We start from the raw sequence: 25,444 nt of genomic DNA, 5'->3' as shown, positions 1-25,444 counted from the left end.
TAGTACTTCGTATAGTCAGTGGGAGACTTCAGTTAGATAATACACATTCATACTTAGCAAATGCCTAGCAAAAAAACAATCTCAATAAACGTACATGATTACGATTACAGAAAATCTATGACTTACACTAATTTGTTTATGTTTTTATTTACTAGGTTTTATGTTCTTTGCATTTAATCCATCTCTATAACCCATCCCCTAGCACTGGCCTGGAAAATTAACATGACCTTCAGAGCAGTAAATGTTTTTAAAAATCAAATGCTGCTTGGCTTATAACCTTCCATTGGATTTTTGGTACCAGTAGAATAAAATTCTTACTCTTTAGTATGATTTACAAAACCTCTATAATATGGCTTCCTTGCATCTATTCAGCTTCATCTTCTCCCATACTCCAGCTAAGCACGATCACTTACAGTTCCACAAACAGACATTTCCTTCAATCAGGTATGTTTTTCCAGGACTTTTCTCTAAACCTGTTGAACATCTTTTGATATTTAAAACCCAAATCAAATATGTTTTCCTTTAAAATCCTTTCTGACCATTTTCTTGGTGGCCACCAAGTCTGGAAGTGCAGATAAATACAGGTTTGCCATCCATTTAGTCAGCCATAGTGAATATTCCTAACATACCAGCCTGCCCCCTACCAGCTCTCCTATCTTTATTGCTCTGGATAGAGAAGCAAAATGCTGTGCCTTGGTGAAGACATGTGCCTTGGTGGACACATATGGCAGTTGTTGCATTCAGCTTTCATTCATGATTAAAACATGTCTTCTTTGAACAAATATTGCTATTTTTAAAAGAGAAAAAATTTAAGGAAAATGATCTGCTATAATTAACATTTGATAGCTTCAAGAAGAAAACTATTGATGGAATAAAATGCTTAAAACATTTCAATATTAATGAGAACACTGAAGTATACATGCTCGTATTAATAGCCAATTAAAACTTTATAAAAAGCTATTTTTTGAACTGACCAGATAAAATTTATTGCTCTGAAGGTCATGTTAATTTATACTTGCCAGTGGAATTCACATCAGTGGTTGCAGTCAGAGCACGTGCCATTTTCTGTAAATGTGCCTGCACACACACACATCTGCAGCAAATATCCTTTCTGGTTCAGCTTTGGATTATTCAATTCCAACTTAGTCTGCTCTCAGCAAACTGTCCAGTGAGATAATACTCCTTAAAAATGACAATCAGCCAGAAAAATAAATGCTTAAACATGACAGTGTCATGACAGAGCCTGTAAAATTGAAGACAGCCTCTGGCTAGTGATGATAACCACATTGTCAGAACACTGGCTCATTTAATGAGGGAACAGTTTCAAGGCTCTTTCTGCTTTCATAATGACTCGTTGTCCTGGGAAACTTCACTTTCTATGAGAATAAATCCTGTAGTAGCTCTAATTTAATGGTCACTATGACAACTCTGAAACTTTCAGGGACACTCTGTATTCACAGGAGGTTATATGTTGGATATGATTTTGAGGGAGCATTGTGGTGGAGGGGCAATCACTCCTTGAAATCTAAAGTGAAATTATTATCATTCAATTAAGAATGACTACTCACCAATAATCGAACCTATAAAAGGCATCTTGCCATGTGAACCATAATAAATATTTATTTATAGCACAATAGCATCCAAAACTAGGAGTGCTGATATAGTATTTGAAAGGTCTCCCCAAAAAGTTGTTAAATGATACGGGATGATTCAAAAAGAATTGAACACTTCCAATATGTGTTATAGGTTGTATATCCTTTGTCTAAAATGCTTGGGACCATAAGTGTTTCATGAAAATATGAAATCTGAAGTGCTCCAAAATCCAAGGATTTGGGATTTTCAGATTAGGGTTACTCAGCCTTTTTTCAGCCAGGTATCATACAACCCTGCAAGAGCCAATCTGCAAATAGCCTTTTCACTGTCTAACCATATGGAAAATGTTAGGTTTTAGCCACATGTTTACATTGTTAAATGTTCAATTATTTTTGAATTGTTCTGTACAGTAGTTTGGGCATGTAATTTGAGTTCTAAAAACCTCCCCAAATGAAATTTACACAGTATGTGAAATCCCTGAAGTTCTATGCAAAACTATTGTTTAGTTGATGTCAGGCACAGTGGCACATGCCTGTAATCCCAGCATTTTGGGAGGCTGAGGCAGGAAGATTGCAAGTTCAAAGCCAGCCTCAGCAACTTAGTGATGTCCTAAGCAACTGAGTGAGACCCTGTCTCAAAAATAAAAATTCAAAAGAGCTGGGATGTGGCTCAGTGGGTAAGCACCCCTGGGTTCAATCCATAGTACCAAAACAAAGACGAGAAAATATTCTTTAGCTGAGAGTTGTAGTTAATTATTGTATTCTATATTAAATAACATAACACGGGATCAATAAATTTTTCACGTAAAGAATTTACATTGATGACCTAATTACTTACTATTGAGTTAATCTTAAAGTAATTTAGAATTTAATAAACTCCTACAGTTTCTAAAGGCCTGTAGAAGGCACATAAAAAGCATGTTATCATATAAAGTATACTACAATCCTGGGTATAGCAGCACCATAATCATCTTTCTTGCCCAGGAAGCCAAGGCCACTGCTAATTCATAGAAAGTCTCTTTCTAATTGATAAAAAATTTAAAGAGAATCTTTGATGCCCTTCCTTTTAGTAGGAGTGAGGCAGTCCTGCAATGGGGAGCACTGTTTGGTACAGGGAATGCAGGCTAGATTTCAACTCCTCACCAGCTCAGCTGGGTACCTTTGTACCTTTAGAAGTAACTACAAGTTACTTCCCTAAACCTTAACTCCCAAGTACCATGTACACAAAATATGCAGTGTACACAGTAGCCCCACAGGGACCCCAATGAAAGTGAGACTACACTGTGGCTCTTCAATACTTTCACTAATTTAAATACCATGAACAGAGAGCAAGACATGCTCTTATGTTATAAAAATAGAAATCATGTTTAGCTGATCCTAAGATCTACAACATGTTTGGTCAGGGGATGTAGCTCTGTTGTAGGGGGCTTGCCTAGCACACTCAAGGCCCTGGGTTCAATCCCCAGTGGTGGCAGAGGGTGGAGGGCACAGGGGTGAGAGCCAAAAGATCCACATGATCCACACATTTTAACAATTTATCATCCCAGAAATTGAAGTATCTTATGGTGCTACATCAATCCTGCCATCCAACATATTTTATATAATGAATATAATTGTTGAATATAACCAAAAAAAGATCAAGGAAGTGAAAGAATGCTAACTTCTATTTATTGTCTTTCCACTGAGAATAATATATCATTTTCTACTTCAAAGATGAGATTCTATAGACCTATTAAACAGAGCACTTTCCCTTGTCCTCTGTTTTCAAGGACTCCTTAGACTAAAATAATCCCTCCTTAATCCCCAAGCAGTTTGTTTATGCTCTCTTTGTGGCCTTGTGATGTTCTGCTTTGTATTATAATTTGCTTTTCTCCCCTGCTACTTTGTAAGCCCCCAAAGTACAGGACCTATGGACCTTTATCCTCTCTGCTACCCCAGGCAGCAGAGCGATCAGCTGGAAGCAGCCTGGGCTCTAGAGCCAAGATGATGAGCATCCAGAACTTGGCCCTGCTGTCTACTAGCTCTGTGGTCTTGGGAAAGTTATCTAACCTCTCTGAGTCCAATTTTCTTATTTATAAAATGGGGATAATAATTGGTATGAAAATTTTTAAAATATGCCAAGTTTTAAAGGATTGGCACTGAGTAGATTCCTTATGATATACTGTCACCATTTTTCAGAAGCAGCATGAGTTTTGGAATCGGATGGATTCAAATCCTGCCTGGTCACTTAGTATATCCCCTAACTACAAGTTACTTCCCTAAGCCTTAACTCCCAAGTACCATGAAGACAGAATTTGGTCTGTCTTGTAAACTGTTGTGTCCTTAGCATCTAACACAGAGCCTGATGCATAGCTGTTGAAGGAACCAATGAATAAATGTAACATGAAGATCATTCCTTATAGCACTGTTGAATTACCAAAAGAAAAAAGAAGAAAAAAACCCTACAAAGTACCACTAGCACACAATAATTGATTTTTGATGGTCAAAAATTGAATGCAAAGAAGTGGAATGCAAAAAGTGTCATGGGCATTCCTGTTGTAATTACAGGAGAGGCCATAAGTGAACATGGCTAAGTGGTTGGCCTGATGACTAATATCTTCTATATGAAATTGTGCTCATACCTCTAACACAATATTACTATGGGCAGAAAGAATCATTTATTCACATAATAAGTATTTATTGAGCACTTAGGATGGATAAACTATTTATGAACAAGTACAACTATGTCAGGGACAGAACTTGGAAACGCTTGCTTTCTAGGAATCGAGGACTCAGATGACTGGAGTTTTCACATATAGGAGATCCCAGAAAGATATAATGAGTAAGCAGGATGTTTGGTAGTCCTTTTCCTTATTTCAAATACTATTTTCATAACTGTGATCTTTCTATTTCCACTCACCAAGGAAGGAGTAATCCCTATGACTTTTGGTTTTAAATGCAAATGGCATAGAAATAGATTATGTGAGGAGATAAATATGCTTACACCGATTCAAACATTACACAGATTTACATGTACTGAAATGTTATATGGTACGCCATAAATGTACAACTTTTATGTTTTTGTACATTAATTCACTCTATAAATGAATTAATAAAAAGAAATAGGTTGTGGAGGGCAAGACAGGCGTTTCCTACTGCCCTGGATTCTTCCCTCCCATTATTACAACATGATGGAAAGGAGGAGGATAGGAAGGAGGACTTCACAGAGGTGGGGATGGGTGGGTGGTAGGAGGTAAACTGTTTGGGGAGTCTAAAAATAAATGATGGCATCACATTTGTAACCTAGATTCTATATGACCTCACCTAAAACATTCCAAACTGATGTGTGTCCTTCTTGCTCCAACATAGGCAGGGGAATAGTACTGGAGCCACATTTATAAAGGGGGAGGTGTTCAGGGCTGTTTTGCCAAATTCTCAATTTGAATTTTATTGGCATACATTTATATAGTGACATCAATCAATCTTAATTCAAAATATAATATGACATATAGTTATCTGTCTTCATTTAATAATTTCTGGGGCTGGGGCTGTAGTTCATTGGTAGAGCGCCTGCCTCACACGTGTGAGGTACTGGTTTGATCCTCAGCACCACATAAAAATAAATAAAGATATTGTGTCCAACTACAACTAAAACAATATTTTATTTTATTTTTTTAGAGAGAGTGAGAGGAAGGGAGAGAGAGAGAGAGATAATTTTTTTAATATTTATTTTTTAGTTATCGGCAGACACAACATCTTTGTTTGTATGTGGTGCTGAGGATCGAACCCGGGCCGCATGCATGCCAGGCGAGCGTGCTACCGCTTGAGCCACATCCCCAGCCCTAAAACAATATTTTAAAAAATAATAATTTCTAGTCCAAAAGTAGCCTCCTGTCCAGACTTAAGCTTACTCAGCTCCCTTTGCAACCTGTAAGCCATTAATGATGGAAACAGGTTTCTGGCCACAACAGGGAACATAAGACACTGGTTACATCAGCAACACAGCTGGAAAAATAATAAGCAGAAAATACCCTAAGATCAAGGATACAACAAGGGAAGAAAGGTGGGAGGCCAGAGAAGGGGGTGGAGAGAAGAGAGAGGGAGAAAGGAAAGAATTAGCAAATTAACAAGTTCCATCTACCTTAAGGATTAATTATGTTAAACATTGAACCGAAGGGGCTCTGAGGAATGCTCCTTCCTTATTCACTGGCCTTTGGGGAGGTCTGTGTGGATTAGCTGGGGTACATGATGCTGACCTGTATGAAACAGGAGGCTGGGAGAATCCTTTGTTTCAGGCACTGGATAACATGAGTGGTCAGGGTATCTGGGGACCTCTGTTCTACAAACAGGTGAAGTGGATCTTTGACATTCTTCTGGCTCCTTCTATTTAAAATACCTCCTACTCTACCCCCTCCCACATAGCCAACCCCAAGTGGAAGAGAGACAGGGAAAGGATGAAAGGCAGCTAGGAGTGAATGTGTGTATAAAATAAGGAATTAGCCTCCTTACTAGACTCTTAGTGTTTATGGACTCTTTAGTGTTTATTCTGAATAGAACAAATGTTAAACACATCTCTATTCTCTGGTCTTCCAAGGGAAGCAAGGATCAGAGCTCATGCCATAGGTGTCTGAAAGTTTAGTCTTTTACCCAGTTCCTTCCTACCTCCTGATGAAAATCCTCAAGGAATGCATACCTGCTCCACACATCTGCCCTGGCTGCTGCTTGTCCTCTTTGGGTAGCAGCATGGAGCCAGGCTGTGGCTCAGGTCTTCAACAGGCCATCCCTTGCCATCTCATAATCACCTCCCCAGGTTGCTGCTAGGCTCCCCTTTCTACTTTATTCTATCCACCAACTCATACCTATCCCTGATTTCTCCAAAGCACCACAAACATCACAAGGTTGGGGATAACATAAGGGAATTAAGATAGAGAAAACAGTATTTTCTCAAAAAAGAACAGAATTCCAAGCCTCTCCACCTGCCCCAGGCCACACCTGCTCAATGTTTCTTAGGACTAATTTTTTTTTTTTTTTTTTTTTTGCTTTCCTTGTAGAAATGATTTTTGCTTTTATGTAGAATGATGATAGTAGCCCCAAGTGCTTTATGCAAGAGAAGTCCTTAGAGCTTGGCAGGTGTAGCCAGCCTCACTGCACCTTTGTATCTTTCAACATGTTACAAGATGTGGAGATTGAAGTGCAAAGAAGGGACCTGAGAAGGATCTGGTATGAAACATTAGCCCCAGGTGCCCCTAGCTCAGAAGTGTCCTCTAAAAGTAACATTCCAACTTTGTTTTATCTCAGTAATAACTTCTCTTACAATGGGTTATCCTCTTATTAGAAAAATAGAAGGACTGTCAGTAGAAAATTTACCTAGGCTACAATTGTTTTAATATGAGGTTGTACAGCATGTTCTTTTTTAGAAAGATGCTAGGCCTCCCTTATGCTTAAAAAAAGAACATGGCGAGGCTGCCTTCTGTATTGAGATTGTTAAGATAATAAATTGATATTATGTGTCTGAGTGAGACTCTTTTGATGCAGACAGAATATTATGGGAGAAAAAAGCTTAAAAATGAAATTAGATTTTTCATACATGGGGTAGTCAGCTGCTAAGATAACAGAAAAATCTTCAGAGTAATTTATCAGCTGACAATGCAGCAAACAATGAAGACAACACTTCTTTCAGATTAGAGAATGGCCCTGGACAACTCTGTGACCACAAGATGACAGCATGTTATATCCCACACACTGGAACTATTGAATAACTAGTGTTCAAAGGTTCATATTCTAAAATACAAATTGCCTTTGACTTTAACTATGAAAAACAGAATTTTAAAGTGTGACCACATGCTAAATGTATCCCATGGCCACCATAAAGAGTGATGTTCGCATGTGCCAATTGGTTTCCATAGGTCTGAACATCCCAAACAGCAGTCGCCACTCAATTCCAAGTTTGAGATTTGACAAGTCTTTAAAGGTAGAAGAGCCACGGTTGGTATAAAACACATCAAGAAAATGAGTGACAGACAAGAAATCTCAACAGACTAACTTCGATGAGAGCAGTTCTGTCTGGTCTTAAAGGACTAAAGACTAAGTTATAAATGACTTTCCTGCTCATTGATACGACAGGTCAATGTTATTTTTCTGAAAACATAAACATTTGTTGGGAAATTAATTTTAGAGAGCATAGGTAAAGGGCAAACCCAACATAAAGTTGTCAAGTTGAAAAAGATCACTGACATGATGACAGTAGCTTCTGAGGAGAGGATTGACATGATGTCAGCTGTTTCTTCCCTGAAGACTGATCTAGTGGTAACCAGAAGGATGAACTGAAAGGGGATGGATGGGAGTGGATTTGGGTTTTGTGTGTCTAAGTTGATACCAGCTTAAAGAGGGTGTGGGCCCTTTGTAAGAAAAAGAATAGATTTAAGAAGACAGCACTGCTAGGGCCCCTCCCAGAGCTTTGAATGGGTGGATACAAGCAAGAGACCCGAAGGTGAAGCTTTCTCACCTTCATCACAATAAGCCACCTCATGGGCAGGTGGCAGGAAAAGCCACCAACACTGTTTCCCTTGCCTGGTTGGAGGGAGCTGGAGCCCCAAGAGTTGTCTTTGATGCTTCCTCTTATCTCCTCTTCATTTGCCAAGCCTTGCCTGTTCTGTTCCTTAAATATTTCTCAGATTCATTTCTCTCTTCATTCCTAAGGCCAATACCTTAGATCTAGCCATCCCCACCTCTTTAACTATTCCATTGCAGATAGCCTACAAACTGGTTCCCTGTTGCCACTCTTGGTGACCTCGCAGAGTTCTGTCCTTCACCCAAGCAATCCGGAAACTGTATCAGCAGGTAGATCTGACAACTTCATGCTTCTGGTCATTAAAGCCTCATCAGGAGAAAGTATAAGTATTCTTAGCATAACAAGCAAAGCCTTCGCGCGGCTTCACCCTCTGCCCTCACCTCACCTCCTTCAGCTCTTGACATCTAGCATTGCCCTTTCTACAATAGAAATTACTTGCAAATATCCTTGATGTTCTCACATCTAGGTTCTTGATTCCTGGCTAATCTCTTGGGTATGGAGCCACCTTCCTTTACCCCTAGCCCTTCTCCATTCTCCTTCACCTAGGGTCCTTCAGTGACACCACCTCTCCACCCCCATGGAGACAGGTACCTTCCTCTGTAGTCTCGCCTGCAATACTCCATTGAGGCACTCAGCACACTATATTACACGTGCTTGTTTGCATCTCTCTTACCCTCTCCTCTCCAGACAATGAGCCCATTGGGAGTGGGAACCACATCTAATGATTCATTTTTGTATCCCCAATACATGGCAGAATGTAGGTTTTCATGAGGTATCCTTGAATCAATGAACAAATTAATGATTAAATCAGATGCTACATGAGTCTTTCTCTGTGACAAAGCATAGAAAGACAAGAGAGCAGAGAACTTAATCCTGGGGTATGTCCAAGCTTGCAGATAGGAGGAAGACAAGAAGGCAGTTAAATATAGGCTACTGAGAATAATTCATGAGCAAAGCAGGAGGATCAACAGGAATTGTTCGTGTTGTCATCATTCTTCTTACCAGCAAGTTAAGTTTCTTATTGAATGCATATTACTTTTTAAACAAGAAATAAAGGAGTTTAACAGGGTACTCACTAAGCTGCTATAACAAAGGGCCTCCAAAATGGAATGATGAAAATAAAATGTAAGTTTATTTATTTCTCATATAAAGATCTAGAGGTGATAAGCCCAGGGCCCAAGGAGAAGCACTATTGTCCTCAACATACCAGCCCTGCCATCTTGACACCAATTTCTAAGACTGCTACCAAACAGCAGAAAGAACAAAAGGGCAAGGACAAGACAAACTCTTAGCTTTAGGGAAGCCAGAAGTTGCCCCCAGCTCTTGGCCACATGCCCATACCTGGCTGCAAGGGAAACTGGGAAATGCAGTCTCTAGTTGATCCCATATGCCCAGTTGAAACTTGGAAGAGTTTTACCCATAAAAGGAAGAAGGCTGAGGACTATCAGACAACTAGTGGTCTGGTGTAAAGTATTTTATCTCGACAAACAAGAGAGAACATTTTAGTAAAATAGTGGCAAAAGCAGAAGATAGATTTCATGGAACTGAAAGTTAGTGGGCAACAAATATATGAAAATAAAAAGTATGAGACATTTATTCAAGTTTAGTAGTAAATTAAAGAAAATAAATAGAATGTTAAAAGAACTACAGAGTTACCCAATATTTTATTTTGTTTTGTTTTTTCCTGAAGGAAGAATACCCAAGCTCATTTGAGGATGTCGGTGGAGAGAAAGACAAAAATGTCAGCAGCCTAAACCTGGGGATTTAGCCTTATTAAGTCAAAAGGATGCCTCTCCTCATGCAATTGGAAGGGTGGATAGGAGAACAGTATAGAGACAATGGTCAAGTAGACATGAAGTTAGATTGGGAAGTTCATAGTGCCCACCAGCTCTCCAAATTCCCCTGCTATGGAACTCTAAGTTCCAAACTTCCCCACCTCTAATCTTATCCAACCACATCCCCCCAGAACATTACCCTATGACCCATTTCTCCCTATCCTCTGACTTGCAAAGACAGTGACTCAGACCAAAAAATATCAAAAAAGTCTTCAAGTCATTTATTTGTTGAATAAATAAATGAATTTAAAAGTCTCCTTAGTTTATTTATTTACATAGTCTTAATTCAGTACATAACTAAAGATCATCTTCCTTGTTCCTCCAGCTAAGGATATAGAAGCAAATAAAACAAAGTCCTTAATTTTGTGGAGTCTGATGTTGAGGATAATGTGTACATATCAATGATAACCTTTGGAAGACAAAGCCCCTGCCTCTGCTGCCTTACCAATCACTGTAAATGTGAAAATTTCAGGGAAAGTGGGAGTTGGGGCACTCAGTATGAGAGAAGCTTCTCCAACAACACTGAATATACACCTGTCCCCCAGTAGCTATAAGAATCCACTACTAGATAATAAATCCATGTTGATAATAAATCGACAAATTTCTACAGACAGATGATGTACACGAACTGAATCTGGAGGATATACACAATTTAGACAGATCAGTTTCAAGCAATAAAATAGAAGATGCCATCAAGAATCTAACAAGAACTTCGAAGAAGAATTAATACCAATACTCCTCAAATTTTTCCATGAAAGAAAAGAGGGAACTCTTCCAAATTCATTCTATGAGGCTAGTATCACCCTGATACCAAAACCAGATAAAGACACATCAAAGAAAGAACACTTCAAACCAATATCCCATATGAACATAGAAGCAAAAATTCTCTATAAAATTCTGGCAAATTGATTACAAAAGCATATCAAAAAGATCGTGCACCACTATCAAGTGGGATTCATCCCAGGGATGTAAGTTTGTTCAACATATCGAAATCAATAAATGTAATTCATCACATCAATAGACTTAAAGAGTCATATGATCATCTCAATAGACGCAGAAAAAGCATTTGAAAAAATACAGCACCCATTCTTGTTCAAAACACTAGAAAAAAATTAGGGATAACATGAACATATCCCCAAATCATAAAGGCTATCTATGCTAAGCCCCAAGCCAACATCATTCTAAATGGAGAAAAATTGAAGGCATTCCCTCTAAAAACTGGAACAAGAGAGGGATGCCCTCTTTCACCACTTCTATTTAACATAGTTCTTGAAACACTATACAGAGCAATTAGACAGACAAAGAAATTAAAGGGATAAGAATAGAAAAGAACTCAAACTATCACTATTTGCTGATGACATGATTCTAAATTTAGAAGATCCAAAAAATTCTAACAAAATTTCTAGAACTAATAAAGGAATTCAGCAAAGTAACAGGATATAAAATCAATGCCCATAAATCAAACATGTTTCTATATGTCAGTGATGAATCCACTGAAAAAGAAATTAGGAAAACTACCCTATTCACAGTCGCTTCAAAAAAAAAAAAAAGTACTTGGGAATCAATTAACAAAAGCGATGAAAGACCTCTACAATGAAAACTATAGAACTGGAAAGAAATGGAAGAAGACCTTATAAGACAGAAAGAGCTCCCGTGCTCTTGGATAGGCAGAATTAATATTGTCAAAATGGCCATACTACTAAAAGCACTATACAGATTTAATGCAATTCCAATCAAAATCCCAATGACATTCCTCAAAGAAATAGAAAAAGCAATCATGAAATTGATTTGGAAAAATAAGAGACCCAAAATAGCCACAGAAATCCTTAGCATGAAGCAGGAGGCATCACAATACCAGACCTTAAATTATACTACAGAGCCATAGTAACAAAAACAGCCTGGTATTGGCACCAAAACAGATATGTAAACCAATGGTACACAAAGACAAACCCACATAAATAAAGTTATCTCATACTAGACAAAGGCACCAAAAACATTCATTGGAGAAAAGATAGCCTCTTCAACAAATGGTGCTGGGAAAACTGGAAATCCATATGTAGCACAGTGAAATTAAACCCCTCTCACCCTGCATGAAACTCAAAGTAAATCAAAGACTGGCACTAGAACAGAGACCCTGTGCCTAATAGAATAAAAAGCAGGCCCAATTCTCCATCATGTCAGATTAGGCCCCAACTTCCTTAAGAAGACTCCTAAAGTGCAAGAATTAAAATCAAGAATCAATAAATGGGATGGATTCAAACTAAAAAGCTTCTTCTCAGCAAAAGAAATAATCAGTGAGGTGAAGAGAGAGCCTACAGAATGGGAGCAAATTTTTACCACCTGCATATCAGACAGAGCAATAATCTCCAGGATATATAAAGAACACAAAAAACTCAACACCAAAAAAAAAAAAAACAAATAATCTAGTCAATAAATGGGCTAAGAAACTGAACAGACAGTTCTCAGAAGAAAAAATACAATAGATCAACAAATATATTAAAAAATGTTCAAAATCTCTAGCAATTAGAGAAATAAAAATCAAAGCTACTCTGAGATTTCACCTCACTCCAGTCAGAATGGCAATCATCAAGAATACAAGTAACAATAAATGTTGGTGAGGATGAGGGGAAAAGGTACACTCAAACATTGCTGGTAGAACTGCAAATTGGTACAAACATTATGGAAAGCAGTATGGAGATTCCTTAGAAAACTTGGAAAGAAACCCCCATTTTACCCAGCTATCCCACTCCTCCGTTTATACCCAAAAGGCTTAAAATCAGCATACTACAGTGACAAAGCCACATAAATGTTAATAGCAGCTCAATTCACAATAATTAAACTATGCAACCAACCTAGATGCCATTCAACTAAGGAATGGATAAAGACAATCTGATATATATACACAATGGAATATTACTTGGCCTTAAAGAATAATAAAATTATAGCATTTGCAGGTAAAGGATGGATCTGAGAATATCATGTTAAGTGAAATGAGCCAATCCCCAAAAAACCAAAGACTAGATGTTTCCTCTAATATGAGGATGCTAACTCACAATAAGGGGGTGGGGGCTAGTGAAGAATAGAGGTACTTTGGATTAGGCAGAGGGGAGTGAAGAGAGGTGAGGGGATATGAGGCTAGGAATGATAGAAGAATGAATCAGATATTACTGTGTGCACATATGATTACAAGACCAGTGTGATTCTATATCATGTGCAACCAGAAGAATGAGAAGTTATACTCCATTTATGTATGATGTATCAAAATGCATTCTACTATCAAGTATAACTAATTAGAACAAATTAAAAAATCCAAAACTAGATAATAAATCCATGAATTGTATACATGAAAAATGGAGCTAATAAAGCATATCCTTCTTGCCAGGCTCAGTGGCACATGCCTGTAAACTCAGCAGCTCAGGAGGCTAAGACAAGAGGATCATGATGAGTTCAAAGTCAGCCTCAGCAATTTAGAGAGTCACTAAGCAACTCAGTGAGACCCTGTCTTTAAATAAAAAACAAAAAAAAAAGGGCTATGGATGGGGTTCAGGGGTTGAGTGCCCCTTAGTTCAATCCCTGGTACCCCACCCCACCCGCCAGGAAAATAAAAAGAAATATATCCATCTTGAAGAGATGTTAGGAAGACAAATGTGGAGAGAAGGCTGTACTCTGCTCTGAGTTACTTGATGATGTATAGAACAGCAGTTTTCAGGTTGTGCCTAGCCCTAAGTTACTCCACTTTATAAAGTAGCAGTTTGCACTGAGCTACTCCATTTTAAGTACAAGTTCTAAGGCAGAATGACTTGTTAACATGTCTGGAAAAATAGATAACTACCAGATATTGGACATACAGAGTCATTGAAAAGAATAACCCTCAGCTGCATAGCACAATCATAAGGCACAAATTGGAAAATAAATTAGTCATGCTAATAAAAAATGACCACCTGTGAACCTATTGAATTGAATCAGAAGCTCATGGATGCATGGACATATCTGACTCACATCAGAGAAACCAGGCTCATGAGCCTATTAGACACACCAGGCCACCACATGATGCACCCCCTTCACCTAAAATACACAAAAGGAAGGAAGCTGAGACGGTGTTACAGAGGTGGTCTTATCAGACCCTCCAGAGAACAGGTTGGGAGGTTGAGTTAACAGGTGACAAGAAACTCCTAACTCCTTTCCCAGAGGCTTCAGCTCAGCTCTGTGTCCCTGCTTGACATGACCTCTTTGGAAACCACTTGCTGTTGTAGACTCTCACCTTGAACAAATTCAACAAGAGTTCCCTACCTTCAACAAGTTCCTAAACTGTTGGGTTATCTCATCTGACCATCTGCAGTGACTCTTTTGCAGCCATCTGTATCAGCCCTCCTCCTTTGTTCTGCCTCTTTAACTCTGTGGCCACTGGTAACCCTTTCTTAGATTGGGTAACTTCTAAATCATTGTGTAAAGAGTGATATGCAACTTGATATTCTAGATATTAATAATTAAGACTGGAGTGGAATAAAAAGAATTTGTAACTGCCCTGCTCATGCCTACCAAGTAAACCAAAATACTCTGAGGTAGCTTATGAATGTATTGTTATTCAGTAAATCCTGACACTGCAGAAAGATACACTTTCCACAGGTCTATAGCTGGCTCAGTGAACAGTGTCCTAGTTAGCGCTTACATTTCATACAGGACCAATGACCTTAGTTACCTGGATTTTCTACCAATGGCATATTGCTTTCCTCCCTTTATCCTTCTCTCCTCGTAACCCTTTGGCCTAATGTTTGCTTTTCATTTTCTTCACTTTCTCCTGCATATGATCACCTTCTGGTTTTGTTTAATCTCAACAAACCATTTCTAATCTCTGCCAGGCAGTATTGACTACAGGGTAAGTACCTGTCCGTCCAAAGTCTTGAGTGAGAGTCTCAGTCCTTGAGCAGTTTAACATCTACAAGCCTCTGTCTTCTTTTCTGCAAATGGAGATTTGGTCAGCTTGTGGTCAGTTTCTGAGAATTAGTGCGGTGTCTGTGTAAAGTTCTTCACACAACGTTGGCACCTAGAAATTGCCAATAAACCTTAATAATTATGGGACAATGCTACCAGATAAAGCAGCTGGCATCTGCCCAAAGCCTGACCAGTGCCAATTGCTGGCTCAAGTAAAAAAACAAAAGTGATAAAGGAACATTGAATACTGGGATGTGTTACACACAGCCCTTCTAGAACAACCTTTTACTACACAGACCTAGAATGAACCAGGAGCTAGAAGGAGAGCAGTCCAGTTTTAACAGCAGTCAGCCTTGCCTGGGCCTCTTGGGGTTGGCCTTCATAATAATAGGAAGTGATGAGTCACCTGCCCCTGGGTGGGGACAGGACTGAAATCCTCCGTGGCAGGCCTCACTGCAGAGCATTCCAGGGCTTACTCGGTCCACTCTGGTCTCCTGACCCACTTACAGCTGACCTTCTCTTTGTCTCCAGTCCCTTTTATGCTTCAATCCCCCGCCCATTGATCTAGCTGGTTATTTTCCTTCTCTGGGCAGCCTCCTGATCTCAAATGAGCAGGTGCCCTTACAGATACCTGGGAGTTTCCACCATCAAATCAAGGGATGCTCTGAGCAGGAACAAGCACAACCTCTTTCCTAGGACACTGCTCTTGTTCTTCTTTTAGAAGAGTTGAGTGAGGGAGAGGAGGAAGCAAATAAAAGAACTGCACAATGTAAAAGTATAAGAAAGGGAAGCTATGGCAGGGGGTTAGATGTGTTTTCTAGAAGATGGAGTGTAGCTCCTTTCTTAATCTGATCTTATCTGTGCCATCTAAGGCTGCTGCCAGAGTTATAGGATGGCTTGCCATCTATTCTCTGATAAAGATTCGCCCTATAATAAATAAAACTTTTGGTAACTTATTGACCCTTGGTCTACTGTTGGACTGTGAGATGAGTGTCTTGTTCTAATGTTTAGGCTGCACAGCTCTGTGGCAGACAGCAGGTGTCATGAGTTACAGAGATATTTAACACTGGAAGAAAAGAAGCAACACAGGAAGTTCTTTTGAGCATCCTCAGTAACTAAGGAAACTGGATTGGCAAAAATACTTCAATCCTCATGTTTTAGTCAGCTTTTTCACTGCTGTGACTAAAATCCCTGACCAGAGCAATTGTAGAGAAGGAAAAGTTTATTGAAGGCTCACAGTTTCAGAGGTCTCAGTCCATAGATAGCTGGCTCCATTCCTTAGGGCTCGAGGTGAGGCAGGACATCATGGCAGAAGACTGTGGCAGAGGGAAGCAGCTCATATGATGATCAGAAAGCACAGAAAGGCCAAGCTCAGCTCACCAAATATATATATGCCACAAAACCACGCCCTCAGTGCCCCACCTCCTCCAGCCACATCCCACCTGCCTTCAGTTACCACTCAATTAATCCCATCTGGCGATTAATTCACTGGTTGGGTTAAGGCTCTCATAGCCCAATCATTTCTTCTCTGAACCCTCTTGCATTGGCTCAAACATGAGCATTTGGGGGGAAACCTTACATCCAAATCATAATACCTGAAGTCTTGAGTATACTACTTTCAGCACCATGTTCCTGTGTTCCTTTTTAAGTCTCACTTCCTATTTTCTCACTTGTGAAATGTGGAGTGGTTAGAAGCCTTAGGCATGAAGACTGAGTGCTCACAAATGCTTCCTCTATCCCTCTTCTCCCCTTGCAACCCTGACCACAGCCTTTGCAAGCGACAGGATGTGGGAGGGTCTGGGTGGTTCAGAGAGCAACAGCCATCATGTTGGCCACTTCTTTCCTTCTTGGGTACCAATCTCTGAGATTCCACTCTCCCAGCCAATGGAAATTTCCTATCCTGCAAGTGGTGCAAATAATAGCCATCCCATTGTGGGGGCTCACACCACTTGGCTGTGACACCATTCCCCAGGCTAATCACAGGAGTGGATGTGGCTTGGTTGAATGTTACCTGCATCCTTGCTCCAGCAGAAATTGGGGCTGCTCTCTGGCTCATAGCGGACACTGTTGGCCCACCCCCTGATCTCAAGATTGTTCTTCTTGGCCAACACTAAAAGGTTTGTTATCTGCCCACCAGATACTAAAAGTGTTGATCAAATCCTCAGTTTCAATTTTTTGTTACATTTGTTTCAGGCTGACTTGTTGTTGTTAGGCCCTGGGTCTATGTGCTCATGTTAATTCTTTGATTTATTTTGCTTTTTGTTATGAGTTTTTATTGAGAAACAGGACAGAATCATGGAAGGAAAACTGAAAATTTGTAACTATTAAAGATTATATAAATTGACTTATTAACATTTCTGACTATAAAACTACTATAGAGTCATTTTACATGATCTAATAAGTCTGGGAAAGTTTAATCACCAAGTCTGGGAAAGCACAATAATCTTACCACCCAAGAAGAGCACTTTTATATATTTCCTTCTGATGTTATTTCCCTACAGTTTTTAGTAAGAAGAGTGAGCTTATTTTTTATTAATTCTCCCATTGGTGAAGCACTGGCATTGTGCTGGGGGTGTAACATATATATTTGCTAATATTTCCAACAACATAGAAAGCTAATTTTTGCTAACATTGTGGAAAATGAGTCCCAGGAAGGTGAGTTAGCAATTTCTCCAAGCTGGAATCCAAATCCACATTTGTCTGACTCCCAGAGCAAAACTTTTAAAAGGTGGACTCTAAACTGAAACCTTTTAGTGTCTTTTACAAAAAAATGAAATGCTGAGAGAAGGATGTAGGGCAAAGGATGCTATTCTTAGTGACCATCAGATCTATAGTTTATCGTTAAACTAGTCTTACTAAAAGAAATCTCTTTATCTGTATATATAGCCATTTTTAAAGAGAGATTTATTTCTCCATGTGTCCCAAATATCATTTCCTGTTCTTGTAAGCCCACTAGAAAGTAATGGAGAGATACCTCTTGAAAAGCCCATAAAGCAGCCCAGTCGGAAGTAGAGTGAGAGAGAATAAATCTTTGGTAGTTTGGGCCACTTTCAGCACAGTATGAGCCTAGGCAATGTCTTGGCTGCTGGGAACTGCCAGCTGCAGATAGTGACAATGGCAGGGTCCAGAGCTATTGGCCAGACATGAATAGATGTCACTAAGGACAAAGGTGCAGTTGTAGTTCTGCTAAAAATATCTGGGCTCCGATAAAATATATATCAGGCGATCTCTGTACGAGCCTTGCACTAGCTTTGGTCATTCAAAGAAGTACATACAAAGAATGGCTTCCTTGCCCAGGGGAGTTTCATTCATTCAAAAAAATTTACTGAGCACCTACTGTGTGCAGACATTGTTTAGACTGTTAGTATAAATACATCAGTGAACAAAACAAACCAGGATCACTGCCATGTGGGCTGTGTAGGGGCAAAAGATAGACAACAGATAATAAATATAATTGAAGCAGATTGTACAAATTCCACAGCCTTCCATGGTTCAGCAAGATTTACTGGGGAATTTTTCAAGGGCCTAGTCAACAAGAAGAGGCATGCAATCTCCCAATCTGATATTCATTTTAAATTCCTTGGTTAATTTGTTTCCAAAGTCAGTTTGCTGTATTTCCTTTTTTCATTTCATTCCATTATTAGTAGAGTAGTTTTTGAATTTGTAAAACATTTACATCAATCAATATATCTAGAGAAATGTCACCTCCAGTTCTGTCTCCTAAGCCCCATTTTCCTTTCCCCTCTCAGAAACTATTTTTACTAATTTTTAATTTGTTCTTCCAGAGCTTTTGCTTTTGGCAAAAATAAGCAAACATTATTTCCCCTCCTTTTATACACAAAAGATAGATTTCTATACATATCTTTTATCTGTTTATTCATCTAATCTTTTATTCGAAATCTTAGGTGTTCATTTTTTTTTTTACTTTTTTGGGTGCTAAGGATCAATCTTAGGGCCTCTATCACTAAGTCACATCCCCTAATTCTCTTCCTCCTCCTCCTCCTCCTCTTCCTCCTCCTCCTTCTTCTTCTTTTTAACTAAGTGGTACTGAGAATTGAACTCAGGGAAACCTCTACCACTAAGCTACTTCTGCAGACTCTGTTATTTTATGTTGATCAGGATCTCACTAAATTGTCCAGGTTGACCTCAGACGTGTGATTCTTCTACATCAGTCTCCTGATTAACTGTGATCACAGGCTTCCCACAGCTGGGGCCGGGTGGGAGAAGGGGTTCTTTTTTACAATTATATCCATTCTCTACTTCTTTTGTATTTGTTAAGAGTTGCTTTGTGGCATAATATGTGGTCTATTTTATAGAAGGATCCATGTGCTGCTGAGAAGGAAGGGTATTTGCTTCTTGAAGGATGAAATATTCTATACATGTCAGTTAAGTCAAAGTTATTGATTGCAGTATTGATTTCTATAGTTTCTTTGTTCAGCTACAATTAATCCATTCTCTATTTTGTGAATACAATGTGGTTTATTTAACAAGTCCTCTACTGATGGATATTTAGATTATGTATAATCTTTTGCCATTATAAATACTTTCAGAATAAGTAATTCCCTGTTCATATTGTCTTTAGTTCGTAAAGATTCTTAAAAATTAAAGTGCTAAATCAATAGGTAAGTGCAAATTCAAATATGGTTTTCTTTTGTTGTGATGGTATGGTGCTGCTGGGGATGGAACCCACGGCACTGTGCATGCTAGATGTTTTAGACAGCTTTTTATCTCTGTGACTAAAATACATGACAAGAACAACTTACAGGAGGAAGAGTTTATTTTCTCCAAGATGAGGGCAGAAAGGTGTGGTAGAAAAAGGCTGCTTACTTCATAGCAGCTAGGAAGCAGAGAGAGAACGAGAAAGGAGACAGGGTCAAGATATCATCCAAGCCCAACCCCCAGTGGCCCACTTGCCTACAGTTACCACCCAGTAGTCCACTAATCCATCAAATGGATTAATCCACAGATGAGTTTACAGTTTTCATAATCTAATCTTTTCACCTCTGAACTTCTCTTCCTTGCCTAACACAGGAACTTTTTAGGGGACATAAACATCCAAACCATAACACTGGGCGAGCACTCAGTCACTGAGCTACAGCCTCAGCCTGCAGATGTGATTTTATTATTTAACCCAAATGATCCCCAAATGTGCCACTTTGCACTCCTACTGGCAGTGACAACAGCACATTTCCACAACCTCACCAACAGGCTTTCTTAGCAATTTTATTTTATTATTTTAGTTTTGCCAATCAGATGGGTAAGCTTTTAGATGTTTTTAAAATTAAATGCTTTTAATTTATTTTTATCTTAATAGAAGCAAGATTAGGTAGCTTTTTAGATATTCAAGGGCCATTAAAATTTGTTTTTCTTTTCTGAACAAACAATTCGTGGCATTCACACATTATGCCTTTTTTGTGTGTGGGGTGGATAGATCCAAAATAAGCTTGTACGTTCTTTTACTTTTTACATAGTTTAGAAACAATTTTTCTCAGTGTAGAAAAAAAATAACTTCTTTTAGTGATCACAAAACATGTATATATTGGGGAGAACCAGCATCTCTGATGCCGCACATCTGATCCAGGAACACGGCAGCCTTCCTATTCCTGGGCTTCACAGGGCAGCTTTAACATTTTCCTGCTATCGAATTTTGCACATTTCTCTGTCCTCATTTAGCAAAACCACAACAGGATGCAGCTGAACATGGCTGGAGAAAAAGCCCACAATCATGCTGATTGGTTTTCAAGTTCATTACCACAAACCTTGAATGGTGCCTTAGTGCCACCAGACAGTCACACTGACTGGTCCTTCCATCTCCAGTTGCCTGGACAACTTTCATGCCTTCTCCTCTCTCTTTTTCCTTTCTTCTCGCTCAGCCAATTGTCTTGTTTTCCTTGAGAGAACAAACAAAACAAAAACAAAAAAAGTCAAAAAAATTCCTGCTGTTTTCCCATAGGATAATACTGCCAGCCAGCCACCCAAATTGAAATCTGTCCACACACTCTCCCTCTGGAAGAAAGTAGATTGACAATGAGGTGGGGTGGGAAGTAAAAATAAAAAATACCATGTAGCTTTAGCATACCTAGGAGACAGTCAGTCATTGGTCAGTGTATGTCGGGGACTGGTTCCAGGACCCTGGAGAATACCAAAATCTTCAAATGCTCAAGTCTCTTCTATAAAACGATGTAGTATTTGCACACATCCCCCCCATAATCTCTAGATTACTTATAATACCTAATATAATGTAAACACTATGTCATTTAGGGAATAATGGCATGAAAAAAGAAGTCTGTACATGTTTAGTACAGACACAATTTTTCTTTGGAATATTTTCCACCTGCAGTTGTTTGAACCTGTGTCTGCAGAACCTGTGGATATGAAAGACTGTACCGATTTCAATTGAGATGTCAGAGAAGTAGAAATCCAAGAGAAGCACTTGCCCCAGAGCGTACCCCAGAACACCAGGCTGTGAGGATTTCATGGGCAAGAGGAAGGAGTAGTGGGGTTTCAGTGGCAGCAGAGCTTCCAAACATCACTGGGGGTCACAGCAGCAGGACAGGAGGTGCACAGGCAGACCTCAGGCTCTGCTCTGTTCTACTGTCCTTCATGGGCCCTGCCAGGGAAAGTTGGGTTGGATGTAAAGATGTGTATTCTGTTTTGACCACTGCAGATGGACTGGAGGACACCTGAGGATGCCTGGGAAACAGCAAGCACAAGGGTCCCCTTCTTACCCATGAAGGCTGAAGGGAAATGCGGGGCCTAGTTTCCATGGCTGAGGCCTTTTTCTGTATCCAGTTGATGAGGTTGAATGTAAATAAGCCTAAAGAGATGACAGTCACACTGGGAAAACAAGACAAACACCAAGCAATTAATAACCGCGGCAGAATGATGCACCTGGTGTTTACTTCTGATGGTGATAACTTACCTAATTATGTAGCAGAGACAATTCAGAAATATTATAGTATATAATGAGCTGCTGATCACAGGATTCAGTGGGTAAATTCAAAAGATGTTGCAGAACAGACAGATATTATGAACTGGAGCCATTGGGTCATGGATATCTTGATAAAAAGTCAGGGTGTGTAAAGCTAGATTTTTATATCTGGCATAAACGCTGTTGAGGAGGCATTTGCCAAACCCACCTAAAAATGAGCAGGATGCGGGTGTACATCTTTGACCCATAAGAGTGTCTGACATGTTTCAGAAAGGTCTCAATTTAGCCAGCAGAGGGCAAGAGAACACAAAAACCATTCCAAGATTTATAATCTTAGAAATGAATCAAATAAAACTACAAATGTGGAAATCTTTGTGGGGGGTGAGGGAGAAGCCATAAAAACAATTATGAATGTGCTCTTTTGAAAGAGTTTGTTTTAAAACTACATGTCTAAAGCAGAGACTGATTTTCATTGGCATTACAACAAATTCTTGTCTTTCTATTAAAAAGATCATAATTTCTTTAAATAGTGCACACATTTCTCTAGATCCTTAAATGCTTAACAAAAATATGAGAATGTCAGAGTGATTCAATATAGCATTTTAAGAAACATTCATATTTGAAGATCCCACAGAAATAAGGATAAAGTCCTGAAACTGTAATAAACATGTAGCAGTGAAATAGAAATAGACTTCTTTAAAGAATGTGAATCTAGCTGGGTGTGGTGGCACACACCTGTAATTCCAGCCGATCCGGAGGCTGAGGCAGGAGGATTGAGAGTTCAAAGCCAGACTCAGCAACGGTGAGGCACTAAGCAACTCAGTGAGACTCTCTAAATAAAATACAAAATAGGACTGGGGATGTCACCTATTGGTTGAGTGCCCCTGAGTTCAATCCCTGGCACCCCCACCCCCAAAAGTGAATCAACTGTAAATATAGTATATAATGACATTCATTAAGTGGGCTAATGATTCAATCAAGTAAGAAGGAAAGGAGGTAGGAAGAGTAAGAGAAAGAATTGCCCTTTCCAATAGGTAGAGGACAGGAACAATGTCAGACCTAAGCAAAATGCTGAGGCCAGTGGCCATGCGTTGGCTCCCTCATCTGTCATCACTTGCTCCTTTCACGTCATGTCTTCCCCCACCCTCACCCTTGCTAAAAGTGTGCTCACTAGTCAAATGATGCTTTGAACCCACAGATCCAGATAGAGAAACTGCAACAAGACTTCTCCAAGCATTTATAATGTGCTGTGTGGATGGGGGTGTGGCTCAGTGGTAGAACACTTGCCTGGCACATGTGAAGCCCTGGGTCCCATTCCCAGCACCACGAAAAGAAAAAGAAAAAAAAGTGCTGTCCACACTTAATTTGAAAATCTGCTGGACTGGAGGTATGGGAACAGGGATTCTGGCTTTAACACCGCATTATGTGGGTAAAACCTCTCTGGTCCACAGTTGTCTCAACTAAAAATAAAGGTTGGTTTTTGTTTGTTTGTTTGGGGGATACTGGGTATTGAACCCAAGGCCTGAAACATTCTAAGTAAGCACTCCTCTACCACTGAGCTACTCCAATTCCTTTTAAAATTTTATTTTGAGACAGGGTCTTGCTAAATTGCCCAGGCTGGATTGTTCTTGAAATCCTCCTGCCTCAGGCTCCCAAGTAGCAAAATAAAGGTTTAAGCCTAGATGATCTCAAAAAATCCTACCTACTCAAAATTCCTAAGACACTCTTCTTTTTGTCCCAGGCTCAATAGTTTCCATCTCAGTTAATATGTGAGCTGATAAAGGAATAGGATGCTAGCCTCACTGAAGAACTCAGTGACTTAAGATAGGACTCTTGAAGCAGGGTGTACACCTATCATCCCAGCAGCTGAGGAGGCTGAGGCAGGAGGATTTCAAGGTCAAAGCCAGCCTCAGCAACTTAGTAAGGTCCTGTCTCCAAATTAAAAAAAAAAAAAATGCTGGGAATATGGCTTAGTGGTTAAGTCCCCTGAGTTCAATCCCCAGTACCAAAAAAAAAAAAAAAAGAACTCTTAAAGATCACTGTAAGAAATTAATCTCTATAATTAGCATTTCAGACCTAAAAGCAGGTAATGAGGAAGTCCATTTTATTTCATTTCACATGCTAGATGGAGGATTTTATGTCCTTCAAAATACACCTTTAGAGGCCTGCTTTTACACAACCTTAGGTTTTAATGAACTGTATTCCTAGGGTGCTATGCAATCACAGTAACAACTAAGAATTAATGAAAGAAAGGAAGGCCACATTTTAATACTCCTCCAGGCAGTGGGGTGAAGCAGCATTACCGACTTACTACCAGATTATTGGACATCTGTATCAGCTGGAACATGTCAGCTCTAACAGAATGTTCAACCACAGAAGCTTCAGCCTGCAGAACAAAAGCTTAGAACTAGACTCTTCCAGGTGTGGTCAGCTCTGGTTGGTATTGTCCACAGAATTAACATCACATGGTTTCAAAATGACTGCTGGATCCAAGCAGCCCAGCATCCCATAAAGTGGGTCCTGTGAGTGAGAAACACAGCTTTCTTTTCATGAAGCTCTTGTTCTTATTAGGAAGGGAAGTTTTTTCCCCAACACACTTGCTCTTATATTTTATGGGCCATAACTAGGTCATGTGCCTTCTCCAAGACCCCTTCTCCTGGGTTAAATCAGCCTTGGTTCATGCCCTGGGGCTGCAGGGGTATACTCACAATTGCTTATTAATACCACTGGGCACATTGCTGCCAAAAAAGTGAAAGGGAAGCTTATTTGGTGGCAAATCAATCTTTTCTTTCAATAAGACTAGGGACAGTGTTTCTCTGCTAGATCAAAATAATAGCTGGATTTAAACCCAACCATGGCATGGAGAGGTAGAAAATAAGAAACAGCTGTTGATAGAGATGATGACTCTTTTTTTCTTTCGTTTTTGTCTCATTGAATTGAAGTCACTTAACCTGAGGTAGTCTGATTTCTCTGCACACCAGGTTTTATAGATTTCCCTGGTGACAATAATTTGTGAAGTGGTAATTGATTCACTACCAACTCACTGCTATTAATACAGGAGGAGAGTGTCTAATGCATTTTGGTGAATGAGAACCATAGAATAAGACTCAATGTGAAAATAGCTGGGTTTGCAGGGAGACATAGATTATGATCTAGGACACATGGTTTTCATTACAAATATTAGGAGACAAAAAAAGCATATTTCTAAGACCCTTTATTCAGCACCATTCTATATTCCTAGGAATCTTTGGACCTGAGGGAAGATTAATATTTAAGAATAATTTGTAATGGCTTGAATAGAGAATATGGTAATAAGGCCAAGGTCAAGGACATGACCTTGTTTAGATTAGATTTTGTCACTGTTCCAAAGCCAAGCATATGCTACAGTCTCATCCAACCAGCATTGGCATCAATCATTCCCTTGATTACATGGAATCTGGGGAAAAGAGTAAGACTACATTAGCAAAACATCCCAAATGGAGGGGAGAAAATCCAATTCAAATGTATACACCCAATGATAATATCTTTTTTTAAAATATCTTTTTAGTTATAGATGGACACAACATCTTTATTTTATTTATTTACTTTTATGTGGTGCTGAGGA

General features: G+C 39.3%; 1 protein-coding gene across 1 annotated transcript in view; it reads right to left on the bottom strand.

Annotated features, from left to right (window-relative positions):
* The window catches only part of Ifrd1 (interferon related developmental regulator 1), a 44,756-nt gene extending 28,507 nt beyond the window's left edge, over positions 1–16,249 (bottom strand). Inside the window, exons 1-2 of the mRNA XM_027932738.3 lie at positions 16,147–16,249; positions 14,862–15,021 (exon numbers count right to left, since the gene is read on the bottom strand). Coding sequence (XP_027788539.1) covers positions 14,862–14,913 — 52 coding nt within the window. The 5' untranslated portion in view covers positions 14,914–15,021; positions 16,147–16,249. The remainder of the gene's footprint in view (positions 1–14,861; positions 15,022–16,146) is intronic.
* Between the last annotated feature and the right edge of the window lie 9,195 nt (positions 16,250–25,444).

Source organism: Marmota flaviventris, chromosome 1, assembly GCF_047511675.1.
Source record: "Marmota flaviventris isolate mMarFla1 chromosome 1, mMarFla1.hap1, whole genome shotgun sequence".
NCBI classification, from domain to species: Eukaryota; Metazoa; Chordata; class Mammalia; order Rodentia; family Sciuridae; genus Marmota; species Marmota flaviventris.
Note: the sequence above shows the minus strand (reverse complement) of the source record. Positions and strands in the feature narration are given on the sequence as shown.